This window comes from Lissotriton vulgaris, chromosome 2_1 (genome assembly GCF_964263255.1).
Source record: "Lissotriton vulgaris chromosome 2_1, aLisVul1.2, whole genome shotgun sequence".
Classification (NCBI taxonomy): domain Eukaryota; kingdom Metazoa; phylum Chordata; class Amphibia; order Caudata; family Salamandridae; genus Lissotriton; species Lissotriton vulgaris.
Genome location: NC_141687.1, coordinates 734797867 through 734819852, shown reverse-complemented (window position 1 = coordinate 734819852; position 21986 = coordinate 734797867). Strand labels below are relative to the sequence as shown.

Here is a 21986-nt window from a genome sequence, read left to right as displayed (position 1 = left end):
GCCACTTCAGTCCTCGTATCAATGGATCTCCGCGTATCCAACATGCTATAGGCTCGAGGGCTAAGGTGAATATTAGGAGGGGGGGGGAGGGGGTGGGGGGGGGCACAGGGGGCAGCCCTGTCTCATCCCGTGGTGCAGTGTGAACATGTCGGACACATGCCCATTCACGACCACCTGCGCGAGTGGCTCGGCATATAGGAGTTTGATCCATTCCAAGTAAGCCGTCCCCAGTCCCATTCGCTCGAGGACTGCAATCATGTATGGCCAACTGACAGTATCAAAAGCCATACACGCATCAAATGAAGGTATGCCCGCATTTTCTCTAATAGTGTGCTTCCTAGCATGCACTCTTTTTAGACGGAGTACTTTCATGGTGGTGTTACGGCCAGGTATGAGCCTAGACTGGTCTGGGTGGACCAACTTTGTTATCAGGGGGAGTAACCTATTGGCTCGAACTTTAGCAAGGACTTTGGCCTTAACAGTCAATACGGATATTGGTTAGTAGGAGGTAATTTCCTCCTCTGGCTTCCCGGCATTGCAGATTATGACAATAGAGGCCATTCTGTGATCAAGGCTCCAACGCTTTACTTTCAAGGTCCATATAGAGGAGGAAAGGTGCTTCCTTGGAGGCCGTTATTTTAGGGAGTCCAATGGGGAGACCATTTGGGCCCCAGCTTTTCCGGACGGTATTCTGAGTATGGCTGCAATGACTTTCTCAACGGTGATATCTACATCCAGCTGTTGCCGGCCGTCTAAAGTCAGGGCCGGAATATGTATGTCAGCTATTATCTCCCGCTGTGACGGATGCATAGTGCTTTGTATAGTAGTCGGCAAACCCATCCTCCACATGTTGTGGATCTCGCAAACAAGCCCCATCCTGCCCCCAAATCACTCTAATCCAGTGATCGGTCCTTTCCCTCCTGTTCAACCATTCTAGTAGTTTACTAGCTCTGTCTCCCTATTCGTAAATTCTAGTTTGGCGCTGTTTGCGTCACTGGCTGTGTCTTGTGCTAGGTCCCTGTACTCTTTCCTTTTGAGTTCCAGAGTACGACTTCCGGCCTCATCCCCTGTTTCCCGTAATGCCCGTTTTCTGGTGAGAATATCTTGGTCTAATTTGATTAGTTGTCTGTCTTTCTCCTTCAGGTTGCCCACGGTCAGGGATAGTGCAAGGCCCTTAATTACGGCTGTGTAGGCCTCTCAAAGAGTCTGTGAGGACTGAACCATCTCTGCATTTTCGGTAAAATAGTCTGTTTTCTGAATCAGAACCTTTTTCAATATGAGGGACTTAGAGACACGATGGGCTAATTGTAATTGTCCTGCGGGTCTGGGCAGCAGATACTGTGTATCACGCCTTTATGGGAGCATGATCAGAAATGTCCCTCACTAGGTGCTGGACTTTAGTGAAGTGGTACGCAGCGTCTGTAAGTGTTGGTATAGAGTCAATCTGAGAATTACTTTTGTGAGACCCTGAGTAGTATATGTACTGCCGTGTGTGTGGGTGAGCTGCCCGCCATACATCCGTCAAGCCCAGTGCCACAGTGAATTCAGCTGTTGTATTTTAGGAACGTGCAGTGTCTCTAGGGGGATATCGGTCAACCTGGTCACACAGCGTCATATTGAGGTCCCCGCTAATCACTATTTAGCCTTTTGGTAAGGGGAGAAAAACTTTACTCAGTTCCGGCAGTGCCATATTATGCAAAGCGGGGGTTATATATACCGAGAGGATATTCATATTCCGACCCTCCCAGGTCCCAGACATCACGGCGAAACGCCCATAGTTATCTATGTGTGTTTGAGTTACAATAAGTGGGAGATTTTTCTTCACTGGTATCCCAACCCCTGGGGACCCAGTAGTAAATCTGGCATGCACTGCAAGTTTGTACCCCCATCTGTCGAGTGCCTTACATGTATTTCCAACAAAGTGAGTTTCTTGTAATAGGACTATGTCAGCTGCCTGGCGTTTGATACATTGGAGTACCACCCCCCTTTTGATCCCATCTCCTAAGCCATTGACATTCCAGGAGAGCAAATTCAGTGTAGCTTCCAGTTTCCTATCACTGGGGATGCCAATAGCTGCCATTGTGTTCGGCAGGGGTCTATGAGGGTCGATAGTCCAGAAAGGGTGGGCAGACTGAGAATGACCCACGTGCATATACAAGGGACACCAAGTAGGTTTATATCAACATATGTGGACCTGACCTAATGACAAGTGTGTGCTGTAGCAGAGTAATGATCATTGTGACGCATTTAACACAAATAACCTCCCCTAAACTTTCCCAAACTACCAAACCACCCACCCTGCCTCCCTGCAAGACGACTTCAAATTATCCACCAACCCAAAATTGCAGAGCGCCCGTCGCCCACCCATCCCAATTTCAGAGGAGATATGGACCAACAAGCCCCGATCCCCCTTCCCCAGGATTCCAACTGTAAGTTTAACAACTATGGTTGTGGCAATTCAGTTTGTGCACTTAGCTGATTCGGCTTCAGGGTATTGCCTTATCGATTTGACACCAGTTTGCGAATGAAGCAATCCATCAGGGTGCAGATGTGGCACAGTGATGCAGGAAGTCTCTATAGTCTTATGCATGGCACTCTTGTGTTGCACAATTATTCCAGCTTTGTCCCCGTCTATCCAACGTCATGCAGGCCCGGCCAACTCCCATTCGATATGCATCAGCATTGTCACTCACTTCGTGGTTTGACGGAGTCCTGCTGCGATCTCTGCCTGTCCATCTCAGTTTGTCCGGGTTATACGGTCCTCCCACCTGTCGCCATCCGTCCAGCCAGGCCGTGAAGAACCACGCTTTACCTTCTGCTTCCACCCTGAGTCTTGCGGGGAATAATATCACATACGTTAATGCTCTCTTCCTCAGGGCCTTCTTGACTTCCAGGAAGCTTCTACGCTGCACTTTGGCAGTAAAGTTCAGTAAGAACATGATGGTGCTATTGACTATTTTAAGTGGGTGCGCAACGGGCCGTTTTAAGACTCATGTCTCCGTCATGAAAGTTAAACGCTCGTGCCAGTATAGGTCTGGAGGGCTGTCCAGGTCTGGGTTTGCCTCACACTCGATGGGGAAGAACTGCAGCAGTTGTGTGATTAGTTCCTCCACGAAAGGTCCACAGCATGACCCTTTGTTTTCTCTGGAACTCCAATAATTCTGATGTTATTCCTCCGGGCCCTCCCTTCGTAATCATCAAGCTGTTCCATCAGCGTTTGACTTGTGGCTTGCAGATCATGAACTTTTTTCTCTAGGCACTTCGAGGTGGCGGCTAACCTCAGGGTTACTTCTTCCACTTCAGTCATGCGATCGTTCATTTTGTGGCAATCAGCACTGATAAGGGCAACTTCTATGGAGACTTAATAAGTGATTCGAGCGACGAGAGCACCGCCGTGACAGCAGTGAGGATGATCTGTAGTGTGGGAGTGTTTTACGTTGAGGGTGCATCTTGGGTTCTGTGCGATGCATCCACCTGCCCATTAGGCTTTTCTGGGTTCTTGAGCCATGGCATCTTGTCCAGTTTGGGCTGGTGCAAGCCGGGATTCCCTTTGTTGCTGGACATGGCGGCGATCCCAGGGACGTTGAGTGGTGTTATGTAAGAAGGGTGACCCAGGGGCCTCACCACCGCCTGCACGGTATCTTTTACATTGCCTTGTTGGCTTACTCTAGCGGGCACACCGCTTCCTCCACAAGGGTATCAGTGCAGTCTCTCTTGATGTCCCAACCACTCCCCCTGGGACGTCCTCAGTCAATTACAGCACAGAACAACGGTGCACGATCATACAACAGCCTGCTGAAGGTGAATCCATCTATTTGTCTCTCACAGGGTGTATGCGGTTAATAGAGATAGTGTAAGTCAACGCTTACATGATTTGTGTTCCAATCATGCATCCACTGTTTCGGGGGGGGGGGGGGGGGGGGGGGGGGAAGGGGCACAGTACTCGCTCCGAGGGTCAGGATAGGTGATAATGGCCCAATATGTGTCTGTGCCGGTCTACTTGAAATCAGTAGTCCCGGGGCTTCTGGTGAGTTACACGCGATGCGTTACCTCCATCTTACGCACAGACCACGACACCTACGATCTCCAACGTTCTGCTGAGGGGGGGGGGGGCCTATTCAGGTCGACCCTACACTCCCAGTGCACCTTAATGCACCTCAGCATGGTATCTGGCACAGTGCTCTGATGAGCACCCAAACGTCAACCGCGCCCCGCCGTCCCAGATATGGTTGCTTTGTCCACGTGTTGCTGCGCTCCAGATTCCCTAACTTTTTTTTTCCAGGCGGATTGTAGCTGTGGGCGTGCAGTTACTCGAGGCCACAGCAGCACGGCGGCAATCAGGCCGCCGCCGGCCTCGGATCTGCAGCCGTCAACCTCTTCCGCAATGGTTCCGGTATGGTTTTTAGTGTAAGGATGAATAAATGTGCAGATTTATGGCGAGTGAGGGGTATCTGGGCCGGAGCTGCATTAGAGTGTGGTCATCTTATCCGATAGTTGGCCACGACCTTGTCAGTGCCAAGTTTGAAGGGGTTACTGGCTGACTTTGTCAGGGTATATGGTTTTTGGGTTAATGTACCAAAGTTGTTTTTATTTAATCTTGTGGGTACACCAGTAGAACAACTCCCCATACTGGGCCTCCGCTGGGAGCCTAAGGGATTCAGGCATCTGGGTATACAGGTTACACACACTGAGATAGTACAAATGAGCTTGAACGTGGACAGAGTTGTGGCAGGTCTGGAAGGCTCAATAGGGTTCAGGAACAAGCTCTCCCTGTCAGTAATGGTAAGGGCGACAGTGTCCAAGATGGTCTTCTTCCCTCGCTGCCTCAAACTTTTCCAGAATGTGATGTTTCTGCTCGGCTGCAGTTTGCTGGATAACTGGATAGTCTTTAGATTTCATTGGTCTGGGCGGCACAGCAAGGCAGCCCTGGCAGTCCTCAAACAAGACATGCAGGATGGAGGTCTAGCTACCCCAGATATGCAATTTCATAATTATGCAGCAAATTTACAGCATGCAGGACAGTGGCTGGTTGGAAAAAAAGGTTTGCAGATAAACTGGGGTATGATACCTTGGTGTGACTACTGATATGGTGGAGTAAGTCAGAGCACCTGGTCCCATACTTCGTGTGGCATACAGCAGCGGAATGGGAAGTAGTGGTTAGAAAGGTGCTTCGCAGGGCCCCCTTTGATAAGGAGTTAAGACTCTGGGATCTTACACCCTTGTGAGCGATTGATGTTGGTATGTTCAAGGAAACATGGAGGATGGGAGGCTGCCAGGTGACTTGTACCCTGGCAAGGATTTTCTCACTTTTCAGGATACACAGGAGGTATGGAGCACATTTCCAGCAGCGCCACAGCCCTCTAGGATGGTTGTTGGTTTACTCAGCTGGTGAGGAGGGGAGACACCCGATCACTTTATTTTATGAAGCGATCCGGGTGACATGCTGAGTAACCCTTATGTAGCATGTCAGACTTGGGAGAGGAAGCTGGAGGAGCCCTTGTGGATGCAGATTAGGCACACGGGGAGGACAGTGTCCTGTAATCAGATTTGAGCTACTACATTTACATTTTCTACACCGCACCTTTGTGACTTCTGGTCAGCTGAATAGGATGGACCTTTCTAGGGTGGCAAGATATAAGTTGATGTAGAGAAGTGGTGGGCCACCTTTTTGCATGTGGCTTGTGCCTGTACTGGGATCCAGGGGTTCTGGAAGGAGGTGGTGCCTACATTTACGTGGGCTACAGGCATAGTGATCCCTCTGACCCTATTGCTTGCCTCTTGGAAGTAGTGGTGAGTCCCAGGGGTGAAAGATTCTTTAGAAACGCTGCCAGCTTGCGCTTCTACTGACTAAATGGTGAGTAGCCACTAGCTAGCTGGAGACCAGAGTGATGCTGACATCCTTGTGGCTGTGGGGTATGCTTGAATGGGGGGTGGCGGAGGAGAGATACAGGCAACTTTCCCGTACTGGTGTAGGTGCTATGGAAGCAACTATGACATGGGGGCTTCTTCTCAACAAATTAAATGATGAGGTAGATTTCAGCTTGGACGATAGCTCGGATGGTGGGGTGCGACTTCTGCATAATACGGACTTTTGTACAGCTGAAGTGATAGCAGAGTGTGACATTGATGGATCTACTATACACCCAGCTTGATAACTTGGATCAAGTAAAATACTGTGCTTAACAGGGAACTCTACTGGTACCTCATTCTGCCATGTATTATGCTGTTTATTATTGAGACATCATGCACTGTGAATGTGGGGACTCTCCTACTTTTTACTTGGGACTTCGCACTGCCTGTTTTGTTGTTTCCATTATGAAAATCAAAAAAATAAAGCTTGTAACAAACATTTTTACCTTGAATAACAGCTAGTTAGTTCCAGGGTAAAAGTTATAGTTCTAAATTCATAATACAGATCACTGATTTAAAATGATAAAACAGATGCCAAGTGGCTCCTTATCGTGTTACCTCAAGTCTGTACTGGCTTTTTTAGTTATTCCATCTGCCTTGATTGTCAAATGCAATTATGGGTTTAGCTTTTGAGTGCCATGCAATTGACGCCTTTTGGAGAACTATTTATCAAGCAAGTGCCTCCATCACAAATTTCTGTCTGCCTTCGACTCCACTGGTCGCCCTTCTGGGCTATGTTAAGGATGCCCCTTGAGGGGCTCTGCGACTCACTGCTATTATGTTACTCATGGACAAGAGCTGGGTTGTGATTCTTTGGGGCGTCGCCCCGCACAGCAGCTGGATAATGGGCTGAGTGACAAGACCTGCTGCCAGGAGTTGCTGGCTGTGTTTTGGGAACTGCTATGGGGCGGCTCCTCCATTAGGGCGGAGGAGCGTCGCCCCACTGCTTTCTCGCAGTGCGAGAAGCAGAAACATAAAATGATAAAACTACCATTTTAAGTTTCTGTTACTTGCACTGCGAGAAAGCAGAAGTGTTTGGTTGCGGGCGGGCAGGTGGGCAGGGCTGGGCAGGGGAGGAGAGGAGAGCCCACTCCTGAGCGAGCAGGATTGGTTTGGTCACCCCTCTGGGGCCACGCAAACCAGTCATGCGCACTGTGCCCTTTCTCCATGCAGGCTGCAATACAGCCTACATGGAGAAAATAACCTCCCCATAGAAGCCTGGCTGGGCGCCATCCCGAACATTCACAATGCTGTCATTGCAGTGTTGCGATTGGCATAGGGGAGGGGAGGGAGGCTGCCTGCTTCCTGTTCTTGCCGGAGGTACGAGAGCAGGAGCAGAAGCCGAGAAAACGCACCCGGCTGGCCGGCAGACAGGTACGTTTTCAAAATGTATTATTACATTTACCAACCAACCTCCCAGCGCGACCCTCCACCCGCCCCACTCGCAAATAATGCCTGCTGTGACTGAAACTGCATATCTGGTAACCCTTCACCACTTCTCTCTATTCACTGAGTGAATCCAATCACAAACCAGGCTCTCCTACCTCAACCCTTGCGAGCGGAGCACTTCCCCTTAGCCTTGCCATGTACACTGGTTGCGGATTGCTTGCCTGTCTTGAGGGCTCATGGGGGCATTGTGCACTTTACACAACAAGGCACATCAGGATTAATTTGCTCTGTGGCTTGATGAACAGGTATGTTCACTGTATTACAGAAAGGATTTTTTACACTACTTTCACTTGTGGATGGGTTCTCTGAGATGCTATTTTTCTCATGTTTCATATATGGGACTGGAAGCTATTTCTGGGCATTGCTTGTTCCCTTCCATGTTCGCCAGTCCTTGGGGGATCTGCTCTCCTTTTAGGCTCATAGGTTGCAATCCTTTTTTACTGTTTGTTTTGATCGATAAAAACTTGAAAAATAAAAAATACATTTTGCGCTATGTACTGGAATAAGCAAAGTTAATTAACACAGACAATAAATTACTAAAAAATATAATGGCTATTGCTGTTGACAACTATACCTGTTGCAAACATCCTATGCCAGGAACCCACTCACCAGCTACAAAAGCAATTCTGCACTTACCTGTTCATAAAATTCGTTAACAATGCCTTCTGTCCATTTCAAGTGCAATTCTCGCTCTTTTGCTGGGCCATTGATATCTGCTAATTTAATACATATCTGGCACACAAGTAGGCGATCGTTTTCATTGCTCCAGTCTATGCCAGGACTGTGATCATCGTTATTAACCTGTTACACAGAAAAATATACATTGTTTTTTTACTTATTTTTGATAATTAGCATTTTGGGGTAAGCGTATGTGCTGAATTTACATCAAAGGGGCTATTCAAACTGGTGAAAATGAGCATAAAATCACATGCTGACCATGAGTACCACATCAGATGTTTTTCACATACGGCGATGGATCAGGTAAAGGAATGGGCCTTTATGTAGATATGGATTTAAAGCATCTTTTCAGTTCATGCTAAAAAATGCAAGGGTATCCAGGTTACAATAAGAAAAATAGCACAACTTGCATATCAGAATCCACAAATTATTCTAAACCGGTCCTAAACAGGCCATATGACTGTTTTGCAGATCTCAAGCATTTCTTCTGAAGCAGCCGGTTTAAAGTTAAAAGGGTGTATTTTATTATATCATCCTCCAAATTATCATCCTATAACTAAATTACCTCCATTATCTTGACCACATTGCTCTTATGTCTAACACTTTAAAAAATATTATAATCAATTACTCCACTCTCCCCCACCACCCGCTGACCCCATAGTATAAATGTCTCTAGCCCTCTTACACTGTTACATTTTACATAAACAGGTTTTTAATGGTGCTAATCCATAAAGCTCCAATTTTCAATCTATTAAATCACAAATAAAATATTTTTTAAAGTTATATCTCATATATATATATATATAAATATATCTACCTCAACAGTTTGAACTCAATAAAAAAACATACATTTGCCAGTTGTAGTTAGCACAGCTAACTATAACTTGTGTCCCTGCTATGCACTTATGTCCTCAAATCACTCATGACATGTTCTAATAAGTCATTTAGAACATGTTTTTTATGACATCTCAAATAAGGCTAGGAAAGGGAGAGAGGCCCACCTCACATTTAAATAGTTTTTAGCCATGGGGCCACAACAGGCTCGGTAATCTGCCCCAGCAGATGGGGTCTCCTTGGACTCTAAAAGCTTGGGAAGGGGGGGCCCACTCACCCTCTTACCCCATAGTTATAAAATGGTCCAGGGGGATGGGGTCCTCTGGATCCATTGGGGTTAGGTGAGGGGGGCCCCATGCCTTCCTCTCCTGATGTAAACGTATTTGGCCATGGGGGATAGGGTCCCCAGAGGCTTGGGGGACACGTGAATCCATCAATATACTTGAAGGTTGGCCCTGGAGGAATGGGATCCATGGGGCTCATTTGTGCTGGGGACGGAGACTACAAGCTCCCCCCTCATGTTAACTTACTTAATTCCAGTGGATGGTTTACGCAGGGCCTTTTAACGCTCGTGGGAGGGGGATGTTGCATTTCCCTCCACTAATTTATTTTTTGGCCCAAGTGAAATAGTGACCTAAGATGGGGCTGCACCCACTCCCTCCCCTTTTTAGAAAGAAAGAGCCCCAGGGTCCCGAAGGAAAATAGTGGCTTGGGAGGGGGCATGTCCACCCAGCCTCTATTTTTTTTTACAAGTGGTGCAGCATTTGTATCGCCACAAGGGGGTATAACACTGGATGGTAGCAATGTTGTGTATTCCAAGTTTCCATCAAAGAAATATAAGAAAATGTGTGATTTGAGTCAGTTTGATGTTTGCCGGGCATTGTGGGTACGAAAACCTCACGGGAGCCATGCAAGACACACCACCCTTGAATCCCCTAGTTGTTTAGTTTAAAAAAAATGCCTGTGGTTTGTTTATGTGCATGGGTGGTGCCACTGGGCGTCCCTAAACAGATGCTACCCCTATTGCTCAGCTATTAATATAGCACCATAGTGCCTTCTGTTTCATGGCCTCTTGCCCCACCCACACAAGCGGAGTACCGTTCTTATTGGGGGACATGCTGCAACTCAGGGTGGTAGAACATTTGTGGCTCCCTGCAGAGTCCAGAACTTTTCATCACAGAAATGTGAGGAAAAGTTTGAGGGTTTCTGGATATAATTAACTGGTGAGACACAATTCTTTCCACCCTGGATTCCTCCAAGTGTCTAGTTTTTTAAAATGTGCAAGTTTGCTAGGTTTCACTAGGTGACGGCTTAACTAGTTCCAAAGTCTACAGCTACCCACTTTGCAGAAAAAAAAAAGAGGGGTCGGTTTTAAGTGGAAAAATAGGCCGTTTACTTCTGCAAGCACTAGGCCTACCCACACAACTGAGATACCATTTTTATCGAACGACAGATGGGAGCACATAATAGCAGAACATTATTATTACCAATTAAGTTTCACTGCATTTGTGCCTTCCAAATGTAAGCTACTATCAGATAGAAGACATTTTGAAAAATATTCTCTAAATCATATGCTAGTACGAGTATTCACAAATTCAGAGATCTACAAATAACCACTGCTCCTAAACCAATTTCTTGTCTCCATTTTAGAAACACATAGGTTTCCTATTTTTCACACTACATACTTTACCATGGAAATTGGTCTATACAGATGTTGGCTCTGGGTACCTTGGGTTCTTGGAGAACCTACAAGCCCTATACATCCCCACACACAGAACGGCCTAGCAGAGGTAATGGTATATTGCTTTTGTACATCGCCATTGTGGCTAAAAGTTAAAGATGAAAACTAGGCCTGGGAAGAGTTTACAGGGTTCCACGAAAACGCCACCACGCTACTCGGAGCTCCACAAGCGGCAGAGTTCATTAGGTCATGCTGTTGGTACTGATTTTAGAGGGTGCTGCTTCTTTCTACTCTATTGGCATCTTCCTCAACGTGAACCTAAGGTTTGCTGATTAATCTCACCGGGAAGTGGTCTAGAGTAAGATTATCCTCACTCGTGCTCGCCAACGTAACAATGGCGAGAGGAGAAAAAACTCCACTCCGCAGAACAGAGTTTTCCCCGCCCTGACCTAATGGACTATTGTCCCAAAAGGCAGTTTTTTCCTACTCTTTTCAAAATGTCTATTTCAGCAGTTTGTTTCTTTGGGAAAACCTTGACAGATCTACAAGTATGACCTCTTGCTGAATTTAAGAATTTTGTATACTTTTTATAAATCTATAGCCCTCCTGTTCATCTATGGGTTTCTCACTGGTTTCTACAACAAACTGTACAAAGGTAAGTTGAGAGCACAAAAAAATAGGTAAAATAGGCTACATCTTAGAAAAATGCCAAAACTATGGTATAAAATGTGTTAATTCTTCTATTCAGCTCTGTTCGTTCCTGAAAGCTGGGTAGATGGTGACTTTAGTACAGCAAACTGTTCAAGGATGCCATTTTTGGGGTGGGGGGGGGGTAAGGTTGAGGGGGTGATGACAAGATATGTATCCAAAGCAATTTTTTTACAATTTTCCCCCCAAAACACAATATTGTGGCTATATTTGCCTACTGACTCAGCCCCCTTCACCCCCCACCCCCCCTCCCATGTGGAATCCACAAACAATAGGTTTACAATTCCCGGGAGGATTGAAAAAAGGATGGAAATTTGGCATGGATACCTTATTTGGAGAGAAAAAAAAGTTATACAGCCCTAAGCGCGTACTTTGCCAAGTAGTCGTAAAAGGGCTCAGCACTGGGTAGGGGTGGGGAGGACGCCCAGAGGGTAAGGTACCCGGCCCCAGGACCCAATTTGGGCTCAGTGAGGGGGGCCCTACTCATGCTCTCCCTCACCAAATATTTTTTGTTTTTTAACCCCTTCGCCGCGGCGCAAATTTCGCCGCAACGTGGGGGTGGGAGGTGAGCGCGGCGCTGCTGTGCTCTTCACTGAACCACGCAGTCATGAGTCGAGGGTGGTGTGGTTCCATCACGGCCCCGCCCGCGCATTAATGCGCCCGCACAGGCGGGGTATTAATGCCGCTTGGGAGGAGCGGCAGCCGCATGACGGAACCACGCAGTTATGAGCACACGCTGCCCGTTGCTCATGATGGCATAGTTCCGTCATGAGCACGCAAGGGGTTAAATGGCAGGACATCATGTTTTTGTTTTTTGCTGGGATCCTGCCAGAGTCCTGCAGGATTGCGGCAAAACCCCCAGATTCTTGTTTTTAATATTGCCTGGTTTCCTCTTGGCTCCCCCATAGTGCCTGGAGAGCAGAGAATCGCTAACCTGCCCCCGTAAATAATTTTTGGTTTTAAACTTCAGGACAGGGGATTACGTCCCCTGTGTCCTGTAATGTCTGGCAGCAACATTTTTCTCATGTTGCTGGTATTAGTTCTGGTTGAGCATCTAACAACACATGACAGGGCTATTTGCTTTCTGATGTTGCCAAAGGCGCGGAGATACTCCTCAGGGAGTCGATTCCCAGCGCGGTATAAGTTTGCAAATAAATAAATAAATAAACCAATAAAACAAGTTGCTTAGCTTTGGTAACAATATATCTGTAAGAAACATAGGTTAGTTATAGATTTCTGGCTTAGTGGAGGGACGGCTGGCTGTCAAGATAACGTCACAGACTTCTGGCAGGCAGGTCAAATGCGGTCAACTGACGCCGCTTAATCTCCATGCAAGGATTGCTGACATTGAGCGTTCTCTTCCGTGGCGAATAGATCTAACCAAGACTCTCCACTGCTGAAGGAGACCTTGCACCACCTCCAAGTAAAGACGCCATTCGTGATCCATCATGCACCGGCAGTGGAGTTAATCTGCGCTGGCTTTCAGAGAACCTTCCAGGTGTTGAACCACCAGGGATATAACCTGATGTTCCAGCCATGTCCAGAGGCAGAGGTCCTCTAGACATAGGATCCACGACCCCACCCCACCCTGTTTGATGCAGTACCACATGGCTGTGGTGTTGTCCTTGCACACCTGCACTACTCTTCCCCGGACAGAGGGAAGGAATGCTTTGAGTGCTAGACGAATCGCCCGAAGCTCCAGATGGTTGATGTGTAGCCCGGACTCCGCCGGAGATCGGAGATAAGAAGTCTCTGATCCCCATCTCTCCCATGTGACGACTCATCTCAGAAGGGATGCGCCCGTCACCACTGTGTGTTCTGGTTGGGGAAGGAAGGGGGATCTGGCGTTGACCCAATCCTGGTTTGTTACCCACCACTGCAGTTGTCGTACAGTGCCCTCTGGACACAATCAGACAGATTCTCCGGATGTTGATCCGACTGGAACTTCAGGTCCCATTGCAATGCCCGCATATGCCACCTGGCATGATCTATCAGCAGGATGCAGGAGGCCATGAGCCAGCAGCCTCAGGGTCATCCTGACCGAAACCTGGGATAGAGGCTTAAAGATCGGAATCCTAGTCCAAATATCCTGGAATCACTGTTCGGGAGGATAGACCTGAAACTGTGTCGTTTCCAGAAACACTCTGATGAAGAGTAGTTTATGAGAGAAAGTCAGGTGTGACTTTGGCACGTTGATGGAAAACCCTAGTGAATGCAGGAGGTAGGCCGTACTCTGGAGGTAGGAGAGGACCGCCTCGGACAGCATGCCTTCAAAAGCCAGTCGTCAAGATAGGGGAAGACTGGAACCCCTGATCTACGCAGATGAGCTGTGACCCCCGCCATCACTTTCTTGAACACCTGAGGGGCGCTGGTAAGGCCAAAGGGGAGCACTGTAAACTGAAAGTTCTTGTGGAATGTGAAAGTAAGCGTCCTGCAAGTCCAACGCTACCATTCAGTCTCCAGGGTTGAGGACAGACAGGACCTGAGCTAGCGTTAACATTTTGAATCGGTTGAGCTTCCTGAGATCCACGATTTGTCCTTCTTGGGAACCAGAAAGTAGTGGGAAAAGCAACCATGACCTACTTCTGGGACAGGAACTCACTCGATGGCCCCCTTAGCCAAGAGTACAGTAACTTCCTGTTGGAGAAGGGCCAAATGATCCTCCAACATATGATGGTATTGAGGTGGCATGGGTAGAGGGGTAGTCTAGAAGGGGAGGGAGTAGCCCCTTTGGACTATTTGCAAAACCCACCATGTTGGTGCGCCAGTGGAGGCGGTCATGGCGAATCCTGCCGCCCAATGGCAATTGGTGGCCCTGAAAGGTCGGAATAGGAGGGTTTGGAGGCTGCTGCAGAGGGGGCTGTGGTGGAGTGGCCCGCTGGCTGGCTCCCAGAACCATGCCGTTAGCGACCATGTTCCAGCCGCGCAGGGGCTAAACAGCTTGCACTGGCCTGTGGCTCTGGGCAGGACGTGTTGGGGTACTGCTTCCGTAGCCACGATACGGGCGAAAAGCTGACCGCACAGGCCGAGTGGTGGAGAGACCCACAGACCTGGCCGTAGCACAAGAGTCCTTAAGGCGCTTTAGCGCACTGTCTTATGTGTCACCAAATAGGCGAAGGCCATCAAAGGGCATGTCCATTAGGGTGGATTGGACATCCCCGGAAAAAACAGTTGACCTCAGCCATGCATAGCGTCAAAGGGCTACCGACATGGAAGTCGTCCTGTCTAGTGAGTCAGCAGTATCCAGCCCAAAGCGGATGGTAAACTTCGCTGCGTCTCTCTCCTTTGGCAACTGCTCAAGAGAGTATGGCCCCGGCCCTTCGCTGGACACTGAGGCAGCACTAGCACAACCGTATCCCACACGGAGTGGGTGTAACAACTTAACAGACATGTGGTTTTTACCAACCGCAGTCCCAAGCAAGGGGAAGAAAACATCTTCCCAAGATGGTCCAGCTTTTTTGATTCCCCATCAGGTGGAGTGGTAGGGACTGCGCCCTTGGAGGTGGAGGCTTAGACCACCAAGCTCTCAAGGGTGGGGTGTTGGGAGAGGAAAATGGGGTCACCCGTTGGGCAATCATCCAATCCACAGGAGCCCCTGTGTTGGGCCTGGGCCAGGTGCCCAAAAGGATGTTTGTCAGGGCTTCATTAAACCGCAGCAGGGGCTCCGAAGAGCTCGTCGCTGCTTGAAGCACCTCCATCAGCACCATAGCATAAGACCCTTCCTCCTCCATAGCCACGGTAGGAGGAGACAACATGCCAAGGTCTGGTGAGGTATCCAGAGCACTGGCCTCCCTCAGTTCCTCTCTCCAGTTGGGTTCATAACCTAACTGGTCAGTCAAAGGGTCAGCAGACCCCTCCCAGTCCTCCTCACCTTACTATGGCTGCCAATCTGGTCTCAAAGAGCCAGGGTAGAACGGGGGCACAAACCTATCCGTCGGCGCCGTCCGACGCCAGTCTGGCTCCGGGTCTACCTCGAGGTGGAGGCCGGGGTCAAATGGGGGACAGAGCCGACAAGGACGTGGTGCCGGTGGAGTCGATGCACAACAACAGACAGACTGATACAGACATTCACACAGTTTAGTCACTAACCCATGCATTCAGTAAGACACATTTAATGACTCACTTATACAGTCAGTCACGCACCTACTAAGTCCTCCATCCACACTAATACACCCACTTCAATACACCTTTGAATATATATAAAACATATTTAAACTTTACAGAAACACACAGTCACTGGATGATGTCATCAGTGATGTCACTGACCAGGTCATGAATGATGTAATATGTGACGTCGTGAGCAGTGCATTGCGGGTGCGCTAATTATAGTTAGCTGAACTAACTATAACGGTGGAATTTCTATGATTTTGTAAGAGTGAAATGTCCAGCTTTCCAGTGTCTACCGAGGCCGGGCTTTGTTCCGCCGCAGCACCAGCAGCAGAGGGCCGGGCTTAGCTCCGCCTGCTCCCCGGCCGGGCTTGGCTCCGCCGGGTCCCTCCCACCAGCAGTGACGCCTCTGAGCAGCGCCAGGAGGCGCATAAAGGCACCGCCGGTGCTGAGTGCAGTGGGGTTCTCTCACCAACGTTCCAGTGTCTACAAGAGGCCGGGATTAGCTCCGCCTGCTCCCCAGCCGGGCTTAGCTCCGCCGGGTCCCTCCCACCAGCAGTGACGCCTCTGAGCAGCGCCAGGAGGCGCATAAAGGCACCGCCGGTGCTGAGTGCAGTGGGGTTCTCTCACCAACGTTCCAGTGTCTACCGAGGCCGGGCTTTGCTCCGCCACAGCACCAGCAGCAGAGGGCCGGGCTTAGCTCCTCCTGCTCCCCGGCCGGGCTTGGCTCCGCCGGGTCCCTCCCACCAGCAGTGACCCCTCTGAGCAGCGCCAGGAGGCGCATAAAGGCACCGCCGGTGCTGAGTGCAGTGGGGTTCTCTCACCAAAGTTCCAGTGTCTACCGAGGCCGGGCTTTGCTCCGCCGCAGCACCAGCAGCAGAGGGCCGGGCTTAGCTCTGCCTGCTCCCCGGCCGGGCTTGGCTCTGCCGGGTCCCTCCCACCAGCAGTGACGCCTCTGAGCAGCACCAGGAGGCGCATAAAGGCACTGGATGATGTCATCAGTGATGTCACTGACCAGGTCATGAATGATGTAATATGTGACGTCGTGAGCAGTGCATTGCGGGTGCGCAAATTATAGTTAGCTGAACTAACTATAACGGTGGAATTTCTATGATTTTGTAAGAGTGAAATGTCCAGCTTTCCAGTGTCTACCAAGGCCGGGCTTTGCTCCGCCGCAGCACCAGCAGCAGAGGGCCGGGCTTAGCTCTGCCTGCTCCCCGGCCGGGCTTGGCTCCGCCGGGTCACTCCCACCAGCAGTGACGCCTCTGAGCAGCGCCAGGAGGCACATAAAGGCACCGTTGGTCCCTCATCCCGCGGGACGCGCCGGGAGAAGACAAGGGTGGGCCGGCTGTGGCCTTCAGAGGCCAGACGAGGCCGTGCCGGGCCACAGACTTTGGCTCTTCTTCCCCTGGACCCTTCTAAACTGTGAGATTTACAACCTAAAATATTTATCTTTATGTACTGTGGACCCTGTCTGATGCACTTGAACTAGAAGTAGCTTCGGGGTGATCCTTCCCTGCTGCAACAGTACCCGTGTTATAAAACTTGAAGTGCCTTGACTAGTAACCTAGGCCCCTTAAAATGTCGAAACTTAGATCGGCAAAAACATCGATTGAGACCAGGACAATGGACAACTACTTAGTTAAGGTGGTTAGCAAAATCAATAAAGAAAGGTGTCTTTCATTAAACAGGGTAAGCCCCCTGGCCTCACCAACAAGTCCAAAATCCCCTCTAGTTTCCCCTGTCCTGGTGGGTAGTTGTAATGAAGATTCGTTTGTAATTACGGTTAACAAAACACCCCCAGAACATAGGCAGGAAGAGCGGGAAGAATTAGTCGAAATTACCCCGCGTTTGATCCCGACACCCTCTCCAAGGCCATCCCCAGCACCATCGCCGATACGAAGAGTAGTGAAGGCATGTAGGAAGGCACCGGTAAAGCGGGGGGGGGGGGCAGGAAATCAAAAAAGACTGGGACCCTATCTACTAGCTTAGGGAGTACAACTGAGTCCACAAATAACGCTGAGCTGATTAATCTGCTCCCCGCCCATATTGAGCTACTGGCAGGCATCATTGAATCAAAATTCGAACTTTTGATTAAACCTCTTGTAGTAAAATTAGACCAGGTTACACAAGAGGTATCTAGATTAGGGGGACTTCTGAATTCACACCTAACCTGACAAAAACACACAAGTGCCCCAAGGCTGGCAATAACGTAATAGGGGTTGCAGGTAGCTCCGGTAATGGGGGACATAGGGCCACAGATACTACACAAACCATACCAGCTACTCAACCACCATTGGCACCAATCTCCAAACCACCCCCCACCCCGAGCACCAGAAATTCAACCTCTTCCAACGAACTCTGGTAGCCAGAATACTATAGCTGGGGGGAATAATGGAGGTAATAATGTGCCTAAGAGAAGAGCTACAGTTAATCTTCCTCCGGAGTGTGTCCCATATGCAGTTGTATTAACCAATTGTTCCTGAGGTTGATTCTTGTCTTACTGACCCTAGGCTAGAAACACATGAGGCCCTAAAAAATAAAACACTAACGTGGTTGAAGAGGAATTGTGGTTTTCCACTCGCCTTCTCTAATAATATAATCTCTACACGAAGAGTCAGCTGGATAGGAAATTCTAGGAAGAACACTAGGGGGGACTGTATTATTGTTAATTTCAAGCATCCGCAACATGTTGCCACAGTCCTACTTAGAGCAGCTTCCTTACCTATAGCGGATAACATTGTATGCGCACGGCCTCTTGGGTTTTTCTATAACCAGCTCATTAATACCCAGTCTTCACAATCTGATCAGCCCAAGTTTCCTGTCTCTCTATATAGACGGGGTGTTGCTTGTTCTGCGCAAAATGTATATCAACCCCCAAATAGACTAGATCCATATTGTTACCGGTTGGCTAGGCCGTACAATCAATTTGACCAAGCCCTACCACTAACCAATCGCTATACCCCTTTATCTTCATTGGAGGAAAATGATTGACTGCCAATTGAACCTAGGACTAAAGCTCAGCCCCCACCACCTACTTTCAGAATTGCAACCTGGAACATTGCCGGTATTAAGGCTAAAGCTGGTAATGATGTGTGGATTAACTCATTAAAAACTTTTGATATTGTTCTCCAAGAGACATGGGATCAGTTTAATAGTTTCTCGTTTGATGGTTACAACCATTTTTGCATCCCAGCAACCAGTAGTGCCGGAGGTAGAGCTAAGGGCGGTTTACTAAGTTTATTTAAACTTGACATAAAGGGCACACTTTCTCAGTGTACTTCAGGATGTGAGACCTGTCTAATTGTTGAACTTTCTATCCCGGACAAGGCCAAGATCTTATTTATAAATTTTTATAATTCAAATGCAAATGAGTGCACCAGTTATAATTTGGATGTACTGGATACATTGTCAGTCTACAGTGTAAATGTAAATACTTTTGAAATAATATTCCTTGGGGATTTTAATATGCACCCCTGCAACCTACCGTGTACCAGTCCTGTGGAAGAAGGCCCTCCTTATTCTTCACCTATCCACCTGGAACATTCTAGACGGGGGGAGTATCTAGAAAACTTCCTGGCTAGATGGAATCTATACGAGTCGGGTTGCGGGGATGGTAAATGTATGTCCCCTACATTTAAGAGAATAAACGATGGTACTATCATTGACTACATTTTTATGTCTTCTTTTTTGTTGTGTAAGGTTTTAATATATAATACTGAGGTCTCGGTCTTTAGTGACCATAATCCGGTGTTCATGGAAATATTGTCTATGGACTTATTTTTCCATGAAAACGGTGACACACAAAGGTGGCCTAAACGTGACCGTTAAAGATCAAGGACGTAGGCTGAAATGGACAAATATAGTCCCTGAAACCTTTCTGCTAGAGGTATTGAATAAAGTCGAGGATGAGGTGTCCGTATGCTTAGAAAATCGGGTGCAAAAAAAAGAAGTGGTTCTTGCCTTCGATAACATCTGTAGAGAAATTAACTAAAGTTTACTTGCTGGTCCAAGACAGAACTCACTGTATGGCAAGAGATGGTTTAATAAAATATGCTCCAAGGCACACGGAGAACTACTTAGCACCCTGAAGGCCACTCCTAAAGATTGAGCCCAAATAGCTAGCTTAAGAATTGCGTATAAAAAATCCATCTTAGATAGAAAAAAAGAGTTGAAAGATGACGCTTGGGCCCGATTACTTGACCCAGACACCCTAAAAAATAGTGGACTATTCTGGAAAATTGTAAATCAACCATTATTCTCGGGTGAGGAGAATTCCCCACTTGAGGCTAATATTCCAGATGAGGGTTTGATAAAACACTTTGGTAAAATATATTCTGACCCTAGTAATTAATCTCATATGGGGGACACCACTTTCATCACCGAGGGTTCCGTTGTAACCTTCGAGGTCGCAGAAGTGGAAAGAGCGATAGATTGGACCCTAAAAAACAAGGCTCCAGGACCTGATGGGGTCCCTGCAGATGTTTTTAAATGCGCTCCAAAATTTTGGTCAAAGATCTTGTGTAACGTTTTTAATGTTCTAACCCATGATAACATACCGGCCTCATGGAAAATTTCGATTATCATCTCCGTTTACAAGAAGGAAAACAACAGGCAGGACCCCTCCTGTTACAGACCCATTTCTCTAATTGACTCCTCAGTCAAAATACTGGGACGGGTCATTTTGAATGGGTGAACGAACGAGAGAGGGGTCCTATCAAACGTGCAATATGGGTTTAGACCAAAGAGGAGCACACTAGATCAAGGTCTTAACTTGCATCTGCTAGTGGATAAATATACCAAGGCCAAGGAGGGGTCCATGTACTTGGGGTTCATGGACCTCTCCTCAGCTTTTGACCTTGTAAACCGGTCAAAGTTGTGGAAAATCCTACTCAATATGGGTCTTGACAGGGCTTTAGTCAATCTTCTGGAGGACTTACACTCTGGGATATTAGCTTCCGTCAGGGTCACTTCGGAGGGCCGCTGTTCCAGTCATTTTAACTCAGAAAGGGGGGTCAGGCAAGGGTGCATCCTGGCTCCCCTTCTATTCACGATTTACATAAATGCCCTGGAACCAGCACTAAGGGAGGCCACCCTTGACATTCCGCGTGTAGGAGAACTTGGTATTCCAGTTCTCCTATACGTGGATGATGCTGTCCTTCTTTCGCGGACTGAGGTTGGTCTACAACGCCTCCTGGACGTTTTTGAGATTTTTATGGGTTCCCTGGACCTTAAAATAAATGTTAAAAAGTCCCAGATTATGATAATGGGAGGGTGCCCTAGGAAGAAGTATTCTAAAACCTTTACTTGTGGAAAAGAAGAACTTTGTAGAGTACCTACATTCCCCTATCTGGGGATTACTTTCGATGAGAGAGGGAACTGGGGACCGCAGGTAAAAAACAGAAACATTTCCCTGGTAAAAACCTCCTCTGCTCTCCAGGGTTTCTCGAAAAAACTGGGGGCTAGGCCAATAGTAGCACTAATGAAAATTTACAAAGCAAAATGCCTCGCAGTGGCCACTTACGGTACCTCAATCTGGGTATATAGCTCCCCGGATTGCTTACAGATTACCGAAAACAAATTCTTGAGATCTGTTCTTTTTGTTGCACAGTCTACCCCCCCTCCCCCCCTCATATACAATTCATACCGAACTTGGGGTAGGCTTTATCTCAGATATGATAAAAATGGCCCCTCTATTAGCATGGATGTAGACCTGGCTAAATCAGGAAATTCCCCTAAACCGCATCATTTTGAAAGATTGTTTACAGCTAGATAAAAATAATAAAATTCAGTGGCTGACATACATCAAAAATAGCTTTGTCAAGTTAGCGAGACCAGAGCTTTTTTCCTCATCAGAGTCAATAACAACAAAGGACATTGCACTAATTAAGAGTGCAATGGGAGAAATGCTAAGCCTGGAGAGAGAACAAATGGAATTAAAAAACCTACTGTGAGGACTAACCTCATTATATCCACCCAAGAAGGACCTGAAATGTATCTAAATATTGTGAATCTACCATATCACAGGTTCCTCCTAACTCGATGACGGTTTAATTTGATTAATTTGAACCTTGGATATTTCCCCAATTGTAGTACCCCTGAAAATGCAATGCCGTGTTCTTGTGATAACTTTTACACTCAGAACACAATGCACTTTTTGATGTTCTGTGGTCAATACACGGCATTAAGGGCGAAATTCTTGATCCCTATTTTAAAGGAGGCTGGGTTTATTCAGGTTAAGCCAGCTCTTTTGTATTTGCAATTATTGCAGACCCCTAGGATCATGTTCCACATTGCTAGCTTCTTAGTGGGTGCTGTTAGGATTAGGAATAGGAATACGAATGACAACTCCTAAATGATGAATTGAATTGGGATGAAATAGAGTATAATGTTTGCACAATGAAACTGAAATTAGGGTATCTAAAAAGTATGACTTTTGTATCCTTTTTATCATGACCTCATTTTTATGAATTTTAAAGGGAAATTTTTTAAGGTTTTGATATACTTTTTACTGTGTACAACTAATTCTAATTTTAACATGTATATTTAATGTATTATAGCGCATGTACATTTTTTACCGTGTATAACTAATTCTAATTTTAACATGTATATTTAATGT

General features: G+C 47.5%; 1 protein-coding gene across 1 annotated transcript in view; it reads right to left on the bottom strand.

The window, feature by feature from the left end:
• Positions 1-21986, bottom strand: part of PDE3B (phosphodiesterase 3B) — a 1395287-nt gene that overhangs the window by 104747 nt on the left and 1268554 nt on the right. The window contains exon 15 of the mRNA XM_086956022.1: positions 7996-8160. Coding sequence (XP_086812148.1) covers positions 7996-8160 — 165 coding nt within the window. The remainder of the gene's footprint in view (positions 1-7995; positions 8161-21986) is intronic.